General features: G+C 44.7%; 1 protein-coding gene across 2 annotated transcripts in view; it reads right to left on the minus strand.

Annotated features, from left to right (window-relative positions):
- Positions 1–879: 879 nt before the first annotated feature.
- tgfb1a (transforming growth factor, beta 1a) overlaps positions 880–13,023 on the minus strand; it is a 31,981-nt gene continuing 19,837 nt past the window's right edge. For both annotated transcript variants that reach the window (XM_053651466.1, XM_053651467.1), the window contains exons 7-8: positions 3,775–3,885; positions 880–3,682 (exon numbers count right to left, since the gene is read on the minus strand). In XM_053651466.1, coding sequence (XP_053507441.1) covers positions 3,635–3,682; positions 3,775–3,885 — 159 coding nt within the window. In that variant the 3' untranslated portion in view covers positions 880–3,634. The remainder of the gene's footprint in view (positions 3,683–3,774; positions 3,886–13,023) is intronic.

Here is a 13,023-nt window from a genome sequence, read left to right on the forward strand (position 1 = left end):
AACAAACAATTGCTGGTAATGATAATTGAATTATTGTTATTTTATTATTATTATTGCTAACAGAATGTAAGGATTCAGGATTGTGATGAGGAAAAAAAAGCTAGAAAATAAAGTGAAAATGCTAAATACAATTATTAAACCTATTACTAAGCATTCCTACTTTATATAGTTCTGGCTCATTTCCACTCAGTGAAAGATGTGCAGTAACTATTAATTTAAAAAGGGATTTCTATTGTGTTTATATATATATATATATATATATATATATATATATATATATATATATATATATATATATATATATAAAAATATAAAATCCCATTTAGGATTAAGAATAAGTCAGAGAGGATGAAGGAAAAAGCCTGAGGAGGGTTAAAAGGATAATGGAAGTCTGAAAATTGAAATTATTACACAAGAACCTGTCAGCATTTGATAGATGCATGATGATCGTGCGATGAGTCAGAAAGAGAGAGAAGCAAGAGAAAGAGGTGGTGGAGTGTCTGTCTTTCGGGAACTTTGTGCTTTCCTCACTCACGTGTGAAGCCCAACTGTGCCTGGCAGGGATGAGAGACTCCAGGACAAACAGGTGTGCACTATTTACCAGTGGGTTACACACACACACACACATACACACACACACACACACACACACACACACACACACAAGCATGTGCACGTCCACACTCACTTGCCAGTGTGTTTTTCCACAACTTTATCTTCTCTATATGAACGCCTGTCAAACTAGTTGACCTTAAAAAAAAAAAAAAGTGATGTTTCTTATTACATAGAAAAAACAGAAACCACAAACATGTGAACTTTAGTCTGTATCTTCTGGTTGTCTGTCTGATAAATCTTTGGTTTATTTCAACAGTGTGTGAAGATAATGGAATAAAGTTGGTGCAAATATAAACCGGTAGATGATATATGATCACTGTGAGAAGTATGAGTTATGGCCACATGCCTTTGAAGTGAAATGAACTGAAAGAATTACACAGAAGATAACATCTTTTTTTCCCACACAAATACAATTAAAAAAACAACAACTCTACAATAAAACAATTACAAAACTATAAAGCTCTAAAACATCCTACAAAAAATATTATATTTCACCCCTACATGAGGTCAGAATGTCTTTCTGTCCCAAAATATTGAGCTTTGTAGGGCGTATGTGTATTATGTATTACGGTTAGGACCGCAATCTTAAACCAACTCCACAACTGACCCTTTTCATTTGGGAGCGAGAAAGAAAGCAGGCTGCCACTATAAATACTCCTGCTATGTTTGCTATACATGTCAACGCATCAAGGCCAAATTCGGAATAAAGAGACCCACTCAAAACTCACTCTCTCCATTGGACAAAGAACAGAGACTTACACATTAAACACAAGTGAAGGACCATGTACAGGCCCTGCTCTGCTTGTATAAAAAACAAAAACAAAAACAAAAAACAAAAAACAAAACAAACAACCAAAAAAAAAAAACATGGATGAATGGTTTTGGGGAAAATAGTAGAGGGCCTCTCCATTAGGGGTTGCATAGACTATTCAACTAGTCGCCTCTGTGAACAGTACGGAAAGATGGTTAAATGTTTTTTTTGTTAGTGTGAAAATATTTCTGACCAGATGAATTTAATTCTACAGTCAGCTTTACAAGACTACAATGGGTCTTCTTAGTAAGTCTTTTTATTTCTTCTGCATTAACACCTTGCACTACCCAGTCTCACACAGCTAGTTTAGAGATCAGTGGCACATGACAGCTAAAAGAGGTCATTTTCAGGCACTATTAAGGAGGGCGGAAAAAAAAAATCCAGACCAGTGGTGTATTCAGGGCCATATGTATGTATATATATATATATTTTTTTGTGAAACTCGCGATTCTTTGTTGTAATTGTAATTTTATTTGAATTCCACTCTTCCCTGGCCCTGACAAGCAATCAGGTAAAATTAATAAACGTGCTTGCAGTAGGCGTGAAATATACTCAGTGCTGAGGGGTATGTAATATTCTACTCTCTTCTATTCCTCTTCTGTTTACTCTTTCTCTTGTGCTGTTTTAATCACGACCGATTTATGATATTGCAGTGTATCGCGATTTATTTATATATCTATCACAACTTTTAGTACTGGCTTTACAAAAAAATTATTACGTGACAGGCGATGAAATGAAATGATTCGAAAAAGTATTTTCTTCTTATAGTCCTTCTCTTAGAAGGCTCACAAGCTGGAATCCTCTTATGGCTGTTTTAGCAAAGCATTTTCTCTGTATCCCCCTTACAGCTGTTTTATAATGCCCATCATTCATTTTACTCTACATTTAAATTAAGCTATTTTTCACCACATTTCCTTTATCTTATTTTATATTTTTTTCCCAACTGAAAAAAGTGGGGACTGAGCAGCAGGGGAGTGGGTAATAGTAAACCTCTTTAGGACTACACCACTGATCCAGACGCTTCTGTAGACATCGCAACCTCCATCCATTATTAAGCTATTAAGGAGCTTCCACTGCATGCTCTTTGAGCACGTTTTAAGAACTATGTATTGCACTAATTGATTCACTTTCATCCTTAACGATGTAGCCTAAAAGCATTGGAAATGTACCGTCATTGGTATTGTGTATGGTTGATAATTAAAATGCAGTCTGAAGCATTCCATGCTTCGCAAATAAAACAGCCTGGAAACAGCGATGTCCTGAAACAGTTTTTACTTTACCTGGAAAAGACGACTAGTCAAATAAGTTTTGAATTACTAATAAAAATTGTAGTTGTGCAACCCCTAGCCTCCATATGTCTCTTCATATAAAGATGTCTTAATTGATACTTTGAAGTGCTCACTTGATACGTTGAATATTAAAGAATTGGACTTAAAAATATACATCTTAAAAATATACATCATTAAGGATAGTTTCCTTCCACAAAAAAGAGGAAAAAAATAGACAGCAAAATGAACCCTTCAGTCAAGGAGTCAAGTTAAAGCCCCCTTTATTGGTAGGGGGATTTCACATATAGCTGTCCAGAATAATCACTGGAGGTTCAGGATACCTCGGGGGCCACACAAAGGCTCATCAGCGACCGTCTGTCCATATTTTTGAAATGTAGTTTCTGAAAAATGAGGTCCTTGTGGTCCATCATTGCCGTCCTCTAGGGATTCAGTGTCCACGAATTAGTGCAAACATCTCAGTATTTGCTGGTAAGCACATTCATTTATTTATTTTCTCCAGAACACTGGACGGACTGTCCTCCAACATTGTGTGTCTCTTTTTTCCAACAGCACCAAATGGAAATAGAAATCAGCAGTGTACTGCCATGTAGTTTTATGTGACAAGGTAAAATGAAACTTGACCTACGCAACAATAAATTAATAGTAATACAATAGTGAAATGAATACTAAAATGAAACAAAGCATTTTTGTTGTTGTTGTAGTACACGGAAGTCTACTAGATCGTCTTTGGTGACTAGAATTCGGAAGCAATTCAGAAGTTAAAAGTACTCATTGCTCTTTTTCATTACTTGGTCTGCTTCTCATCTTCAAGTCCTTTCTGCAGTGTGTGTATGTGTGTGTGTGTGTGTGTGTGTGTGTGTGTGTGTGTGTGTGTATGTTTGTGTAGGAGAGAGCTCGAGTTGAAAGAACTTCAAAACCTTTAACTGCACTTGCAGCTTTTCACGACCATGTTGGACAGCTGCTCCACCTGAACAGAAAAGACACATCGATTGATAATCATTTTCTCTCCCAGAACTTCAGTCAAAGCACATTAATGTAATCAGGATATTAGATATTTACCTTGTATTGTCTGCCCACATAATACATGATTGGAAGAGGTTCAAGGAGTTGAGGTACACAGCAAGGTTGAGCCGATGCACCAGGGTTATGGTGCTTATAAAGGGCTAAAATCTGTAATTCAAGGAAACAAAACCCCACAAAGAACAGTTTAGAGCCTGAGCAAGTGCAGTGTTCTAGCAAAATTGGGTATTTACTGTATGCCTGAGTGTGAGACACTGAAAGATCAGCAGAAGGCAAAGCATGAGGAAGGAAGCAGTAAAGAAGGAACTTAAAGTGCATCTGTATTAGAGTATTAATACTGAAATTTTGATAAAAATTCCGTAACCTTTTAACACAGTTTATTATATTATAATCATACTGCTTAACCATGACACGCATAGTTCTTGTTTTGTTTTCCCTCCACATGACTTTTTGTTTACATTGACACTGAAAGGGCCTTTGTTATTCTGGTCCTGTCTCCACCCCCCTGGTTTGTCATTCTAGTATTTCCTGACTGTACTCACTTCTTCTCAGACATCAATATAAGGTTTATTTTTGGCATCCACATCAGAACAATTTTTTTTTCTGAACAAATGTCCTAAAATGGATCAGTCCCTCCAGGATTTTGCGATCACAGAAATTAACTCAAAATCAAGCAAAGGCTGCAATATTCGGAGGCGTTTGCAATTTTTCAAAATAAAAAAATCTCTGCAAATTGTACTGCAAATTTTGAAAAAAAAAAACCCCAACATTTTTAGCCGCAACAATCACACACACACACACACACACACACACACACACACACACACACACAGACCCTCCATGAAATCCTGTACAGATGAGTGGATTGTTTTTTAGTGAATCCAAGTGCAACAGCACCACCAGTGGCCATTAATTAAAATGGAATGAAGAAGCGAGGTTGACGCTGAGTTCTTTCTAGCTCAGACTGTATATTCATGCAGCCTGTCAGTGGTGGTTGTGGCAGGAGATTTGGAAATTTGGGCTGATACTTTCAACCCACTTCACTGACACATTCATACCATGTCATCAACACTGACTGAAAAGGCACATGTCAAATACATGAACATGAACAAAGTTGATTATTTAACCTATCACCCCCCCGCCCCCCCGCCGCCCCCCCAAATGTCTTCGGAGGGGAAACTAAAAGTAGACAGATTAAACACATTGTCCAACCAAAGGACAAATTTACACAAAAGCACAAATGACAGAACTGTAATTGTAGTGTTTTTTTTGTTTAAATGAAAGGGTTACAGTTTTGCTGTTTACCATGTTTAAGGAAACATGGCATGAACCCAGTAGATGATTAGAAATCATGAATGAAGCTGCTGCCTAAGTGTCATTTTTTGCTTCATTCTCATATCATCAAACTATCATTCTCATATTGATCAATCAAACTACAGGGTGTCCCAAAAGTCCCAAAAATGTATTTATCACGTATTGAAATCATTCTCATAGCTGGATCGGGAAGCTATCGCAAGGTTGCGATGGACTTTAACAGTAAACATGGCAAGCATATCACACACGACACTGTTACCAAACATATTAACATATTCAAAAAGACTGGAAGTGTTGCGGACCAACCAAGAAGAGGACGTCCATGAATATTCACTGACGAAGGCACAACAGATGTAGTGCTGGCAATTATATTCCCCTATGTATGGAGACTGCTGGGATACCATGTATTGACAGATATTATAGTTTTTCCTCCCATCTAATATCACAACCAGCTGTAACTATATATGAACATCTATATGAAGATTAAATAAAGTGCAGAGACACAAGGGATGTACAAAAAAAACAACAACACTGAATTTCTACTTAAGTCTGTAGACATACAACATACCCTCCACTAATATTGGCACCCTTGGGAAATATGAGCAAAGAAGGCTGTGAAAAATAGTTTTTATTGTTTAACTTTTTGATCTTTTGTTACATTTTCTTTCTGCAAAAAAAAAAAACCACAACAATTGCAAACTGTTACGAAGCTTAGACAGAGACAAGCGCGGGCGAGCGGAGAGATGATGTGAGGAAGAATCCAGAACGAGAATCAAGTCGGGACTGAACAGGTAAGCTGTGTATCAGGGACGTAGGCAAAAGCGTAGTGAGAGACGAGCGTGAAGTCGAGCACCAGAGAAAACACTTCTAATGAAATCGGCTTGGTAAACAAACAGAGACGAGGCTGCTGAGCGGTTACTTCGCAAGCGGCTAATGCTAGGGAGGCCCTTATATAACCTCAGGTGTTTGCAGGTGTTCGTGATTAGAACTCTGGGGAACTCGAGCGCGGGTATGACTGGGAAGTGTAGTCCTCCTCCGCCACGTCCCTGGGCGGCACGACACTTTGTGAGCTGCCGCGCCGATTTCGCCGTGTCGTAACAGAGCCCCCCCCCAAAGGGCTCACTCCGGGAGCCGAAGTTCCCTGAGGCCCCCCCCCCCTCCGGGGGGCTGGTTTGTCTGCATGAGCCGCGTGGAAGTCCTTTCGCAGTCCTTACCCAGAATGTCTCGGGCTGGGACCCAGCACTATTCCTCTGGTCCATACCCCTCCCAGTCTACCAGATACTGGAGTCCCCCTCTCCTCCATCTGGAGTCTAAAATGTCGCGGATGCGGTAGGTTGGGTGGCCTTCTATCTCCAACGGTTCCGGTGGGGAATCCTCCGGCACCGCTGTGGCCAAGGGGCCTGAGATCACAGGTTTGAGAAGTGAGACGTGGAAAGACGGGGCGATGCGACTGTGTCTCGGAAGGTCCAGACGATATGTGACTTCATTAATTTGCCTCAGAATTCGGAAGGGCCCGATATACTTCGGTTGAAGTTTTGTGCCCGTGAGGGGTCTCAAATCTCTTGTGGAGAGCCACACCCTGTCCCCGGGTCGATAAATAGGGTAAGCCCTCCGGCACCGGTCGGCCTTTCGTTTAGCGATGTGGGACGCCTGCACCAGCTGTTGATGGGCACGCTCCCAGACCTGTTCACTTCGGCGGAACCACTCATCCACTGCTGGCGAGTCCATGTGAGACGCGTTCCAGGGGAATAATGGCGGTTGGTAACCCAAGACACACTGGAACGGGGTGAGCTGGGTGGCGGAATGCCGTAGCGAGTTCTGGGCGTATTCCGCCCATGGTAGGTACTGACTCCAGTCCCCTGGGTTGGCAGAGCAGTAAGTCCGAAGGAACCGTATGACTTCCTGGTTGGCCCGTTCTGCCTGTCCGTTAGCCTGGGGGTGGTAACCGGACGTGAGATTAATGGCGACCCCCATCTGCTTCATAAAGCTGGCCCAAACCCGCGATGTGAACTGTGGCCCCCTATCAGTCACAATCTCCTTGGGGATGCCAAAGTAGTGAAAGACGTGTTGAAACAGGAGTTCCGCCGTGGTGAAGGCAGATGGGATGGCTGGTAATGGAATTAAGTGCAGGGACTTCGAGAACCGATCTACGACCACCAGTATTGTGGAGTTCCCCTGCGACTTCCGCAAGTCGGTTATGAAATCGAGGGCCAGATGGGACCACAGACGTTCAGGTATGGGTAAGGGCACCAACTTCCCAGCCGGGAGCGCACGTGGGCCCTTGGACTGAGCGCAAGAGGAACACGAGGATACGATGCGCTGAACCTCTCTGGGCATGTTGGGCCACCAGTACTTCTCGGCCAGCAGTTGGTAAGTGCGGCGGGCCCCCGGGTGGCCCGTGGCCAAAGTCGTGTGGGCCCAGGTGATGAGTTCGAGATGGTACCGCTTAGGCACGAACTGTTTGTCGGGAGGACAGGCTGCTGGGATTCTTGCACTGGGAATACGGGCTAAGTTCTGTGCTAGGGGCCACTCCAGGGCGCCCCCTATGCAGGAGGGAGGCATAATGTAACTCTCTTTCTCCGTTGGCCGCTCTGGGGCATAAATGCGAGACAGAGCGTCGGCCTTTGTATTCTTTGAACCAGGTCGGTAAGACAGGGTGAACTGGAACCTGGAGAAGAATAAGGACCAGTGGGCTTGGCGAGGAGTGAGCCGTTTGGCGGTTCGTAGATATTGAAAGTTCTTATGGTCCGTGAAGATAACAAATGGGTGTACTGCCCCCTCCAAACAGTGTCTCCACTCTTCTAGGGCCAGGTTGATGGCCAGAAGTTCACGGTTCCCCACATCATAGTTGCGCTCTGCTGGCGACAACTTCCGGGAAAAAAAGGCCACGGGGTGTAACTTGGGACTCTCGCCAAAGCTTTGCGATAGAATTGCTCCCACTCCCACCTCTGACGCATCGACCTCCACGACAAACGGCCTGGAGGGATCCGGGTGTCTGAGAATGGGAGCCGTGGTGAAAGCCCGCTTAAGTCTCTCCAGAGCCTCCTGGGCAACTGGGGTCCACAGCAGTCGCCTGGGCTTACCTCTCAGGAGCGATGTCAGGGGTTGCACTACTTTACTGAAGTCTCTAATGAATCTTCGGTAAAAATTTGCAAAGCCAAGGAAACGCTGCAACTCCCTGATGGTTCGCAGAGTGGGCCACTCCACGACCGCCTGAATCTTACGCTGGTCCATGGCGACTCCCCTTGGGCTAATGACATACCTCAGGAAAGAGATTGTGTGCTGCTGGAATTCGCACTTCTCGGCCTTTACGTACAGCTGGTACTGCAGGAGGCATTGCAGTACGTGCCAGACATGCTGGACATGTTCCTCCAGGGAGGTCAAATAAATCAGGATGTCGTCAATGTAGGCGATGACGTACCTTCCTAGCATGACCCTCAGAGCATCGTTGATCAGGTTCTGGAACACGGAGGGGGCGTTAGCTAGCCCATATGGCATGACCAGGTACTCAATGTCCAGAGGTGGTGCTGAAGGCCGTTTTCCACTTGTCCCCCTCCCTAATACGAATTAAGTTATAAGCGCTGCGGAGGTCCAGCTTAGTGAAGAGGGTGGCGGACCGTAACTGTTCCAAGGCTGAGGGGACGAGAGGCAGCGGATATCGGTACTTAACGGTCACTTGGTTGAGGGCCCGATAATCAATGCATGGTCGAAGGCCCCCTCCTTTCTTCTCCACAAAGAAGAACCCGGCAGACATAGGGGATGTGGATGGTCGGATGTACCCCTGCCGGAGAGCCTCCTGAATGTACTCCTCCATGGCCTGCTGCTCCGCTTGGGAGAGCGGGTAAACACGGCCCCAAGGTAGGCTGGCCCCGGGGAGGAGGTCAGTGGCACAGTCGTAGGGCCTATGAGGTGGGAGACAATTGGCCCTCTCCTTGCTGAACACCTCATGGAGGTCGTGGTACTCAGGGGGAATTTTAACTGGGGCAGGCGACAGGGGACTCTCCACAGTCGTGATGGCCAAAGGGACCGTGGGGCCCCTCAAACAATTCTGCAAGCAATACGGGGACCATTGGGTGAGTTGCTTGTCAGTCCAGGAAATTTGGGGGTTGTGCATTTCCAGCCAGGGGAGTCCGAGTATAACGGGGTGTCTGGTGGAGACCGTGAGGTAAAGGACCAGAGTTTCGTGGTGAAGGGCGCTAACTTGAAGGCAGACAGGGTGTGTGCTGTGAGATATTACGCCTCCCCCTATAGGCGACCCATCAATGGATTGGAGCTCACGAGGACGGAGGAGGGGACGTATGGAAAGGCCGAGCTCCTGTGCCGTCTTCTCATCTATGAAGTTCTCCGCTGCTCCGGAGTCGATGAGTGCTGAAAGGACAAAAGAACGGCCTGAATGTTCTATCACGACAGGTACAGAAAATACGTGAGACGTACAAGACTGGTTAGGACTCACCCGGGCATGACAAGGTGGGTTGTCAGTGCGCCTCCCGTTCCCTCGACGCCTCCTGTGCGGGCATTGGCGGACGGCGTGGGTGTCCTCACCGCAGTAGAAGCACCGGAACTCATTGCGTCTTCTCTCCCTCTCCTCCTCGCGGGACCGTGCCCTTCCGAGCTGCATGGGTTCGCTTGCTGCGCCCGGCTCAGCTGGCAGTAAACCGTGCGGTATGGGACGGTTGGTACGGTGCAGACGATCCAGCCTTATGGTCAGATCCACGAGGTTATCAAAAGTTAGCTGTTCACCCCGACAGGCCAACTCATGCAGTAACTCCGGATCGAGGCCACGGCGGAACGCGGTCTTAAGGGCTGGTTCGTTCCTCTCCCTCTCCTCCCTCTCGTCTTCTCTCCCTCTCCTCCTCGCGGGACCGTGCCCATCCGAGCTGCATGGGTTCGCTTGCTGCGCCCGGCTCAGCTGGCAGTAAACCGTGCGGTATGGGACGGTTGGTACGGTGCAGACGATCCAGCCTTATGGTCAGATCCACGAGGTTATCAAAAGTTAGCTGTTCACCCCGACAGGCCAACTCATGCAGTAACTCCGGATCGAGGCCACGGCGGAACGCGGTCTTAAGGGCTGGTTCGTTCCAGCCACTTCGGGCAGCAATAGTGCGAAACTCTAGAGCGTACTCTCTTGCAGTACGAGAGCCCTGTTTGAGTTGCATGAGCTCATCACCAGTCTCCCAGCCATCAGGAGAATGGTCAAAGGCACGCTGGAACCGGGCAAGGAAGTCATCTAACGAGGGTCTGACACCACCTCCTCGCTCCCACTCAGCTGTGGCCCACGCCAAGGCTGTTCCGGAGAGTAATTCCATAAAATGGGTCAACTTACGGACCTCAGGAATCTCTGGGGGACTCTCAAAGAACAGCGGGCATTGTAACATGAAGCCCTTGCATCGCTCCGGCTCCCCAGCGTATCTCTCTGGTGTGGGCAGAGGCGGGTTGTGCGCCGGCGGCGCAGGAGTGTGAACAGCCGGCGCTGGAATGTGCGCAGCTGGTGTCGGCTGAACATGCGCTGGGGCAGTCGGCGGTGGTGACGCGAGGGCCGGGGGCGTGGCGTTGGTGGATGCGGAAACGCTCAGTCGCGAGACTTCGGCACGCAACGCGGATATCTCATCCCGGTACACCGCTAGCGCACGGTTTTGTTCCAGGATGACACGTTCCCAATCCGAGGTGCCCGCTGCCTCCATAGTACGGCGAAGTAATCTGTTACGAAGCGTAGACGGAGACAAGCGCGGGCGAGCGGAGAGATGACGTGAGGAAGAATCCAGAACGAGAATCGAGTCGGGACCGAACAGGTAAGCTGTGTATCAGGGACGTAGGCAAAAGCGTAGTGAGAGACGAGCGTGAAGTCGAGCACCAGGGAAAACACTTCTAATGAAATCGGCTTGGTAAACAACCAGAGACGAGGCTGCTGAGCGGTTACTTCGCAAGCGGCTAATGCTAGGGAGGCCCTTATATAACCTCAGGTGTTTGCAGGTGTTCGTGATTGGAACTCTGGAGAACTCGAGCGCGGGTATGACTGGGAAGTGTAGTCCTCCTCCGCCACGTCCCTGGGCGGCACTACACTTTGTGAGCTGCCGCGCCGATTTCGCTGTGTCGTAACACAAACAAAACACAGGTTTATTAAAAATCTTTGTTAAATATATGTGTGCCGATAGAAACGATAGAAAATATGTGGGGTGAACTGAAAAGGAGAGTCCACCAGCGTGGACCTTGAAATGTGAAGGATCTGGAGAGATTCTATATGGAGGAATGGTCTCAGATCCCTTGCCATGTATTCTCCAACCTCATCAGGTATTATAGGAGAAGACTCAGAGCTGTTATCTTGGCAAAGGGAGGTAACACAAAGTATTGACTAAAAGGGTGCTAATAAGTGTGGCACACATATATTTAACAAAGATATATATATTTTTGATAAACCTGTGTTTTGTTTTGATATTCATGAGAGCAGAGTATTTTTGTGAATTTTTTTTAACAAAAGATCAAAAAGTTAAACAATAAAGACAAGTTTTCACAGCCTTCCTTACTTATATTTACCAAGGGTGCAAATATTAGTGGAAGGCACAAGATAAAAAACCCTGAACGTTGCTAAAGCAATCCATCAGCCTTCTCATCACACCTCACATCAACCATATACATGCTGTGCTTTCATATGTTTTGGAATGAATCCCAGGATGTACAGGTTTACAGGATTGCATTACTCATTTATTGAACATGCCTTGAATGCCTCATTGGTGTGGCTTTCAACAAACGCAGTGCTCTAATGCTCGCGTCTCTTCACATCTCAATCCAGGATTAAGAACTGTCAGTTTGCATACCAGCTTTTGCTAGAAATTGGGTGAGGACGCCATTCCAGAGCCTGTTCAACACTTTGGCAATAAGAACATAGCAATAAATAAGAAATGTTCATTCAGGGGTAGAAAATAATTGAGTAATTCTACTTCATTACTATATTAAGTATTATTTTGATGTATTTAACTTTAATAAGTATTATTGGAATTGAATACTTGTCCTCTAACTTAATTACATATCCAAAAAAAAACATACATTTCACTCCTGACATTAATATTTAGACCTGATCAGAAAGATCTCTTCTTCTCTCATCCAGCCAATGACTGTACAATATATACAGTATCAATCAAAATATGGACTCACTTACATATCCAAGCATTTCAGTTCAGCGTCCAATTAAGTTAATCAGTGTAGAATTTTATTTATTTATTTATTTATTTATTTATTTATTTATTTACGAAGAATTGTACCAATTTAACCTTCTCATGGTACTCAAGGTAGTTAATGCCCTAGACTGCAGTGTGGAACTTGAGGATTAGTGTCCCCTGGTCCTAACTTAATAAAATGTTTTAATATAATGGTGTAAGCAAATACTTCTATAAAATGAGGTGTCTCCTTTGAAGAATGTGGACTCCATCTAATTTGAAAAAGCATGTTCAGGTAAGTTTAGCTAATTTGCTAACATTAAATGGATAAATGATTTAATCATAAAGCCTGTTTTCTTTGCGAATGGTAAGTTAGACTAGCATCGTTTCCAGTAGCTCCAGGATCAGTCCCTCCAGGATTTCATGATTTTGTGATTGCAGAAATGAACACAAAATCAAACAAATGCCACAATATTTGGAGGAGCTTGCAATTTTTAAAAAATTACTGAATATTTGGGCCAAGACACGTCAAAGCCCTCTTTGATTCACGTGCGTCAAACATGTCTACAGCTAAAACTTCTCATTTACCAAAAACATCACTGTGATATTTTACTTCTGATTAATTCATTATCATGCTATGTAGCATTAGTCATTTTTAGTAGCATTAGTCAAGTAAAATTTTTTAATTGTTAATTTTCCTTTCATTTTTAAGACGAGTGCATTTAAAAGTAGCAACCTTTTTTTTCACTTAAGTACATTTTTGCCTGGATACTACCACTTTTAACAGAACATCTGTACTTGTACTCAATCCCTGAGTTCATTA

This window comes from Ictalurus furcatus, chromosome 20, assembly GCF_023375685.1.
Source record: "Ictalurus furcatus strain D&B chromosome 20, Billie_1.0, whole genome shotgun sequence".
In the NCBI taxonomy this organism is placed as follows: Eukaryota; Metazoa; Chordata; class Actinopteri; order Siluriformes; family Ictaluridae; genus Ictalurus; species Ictalurus furcatus.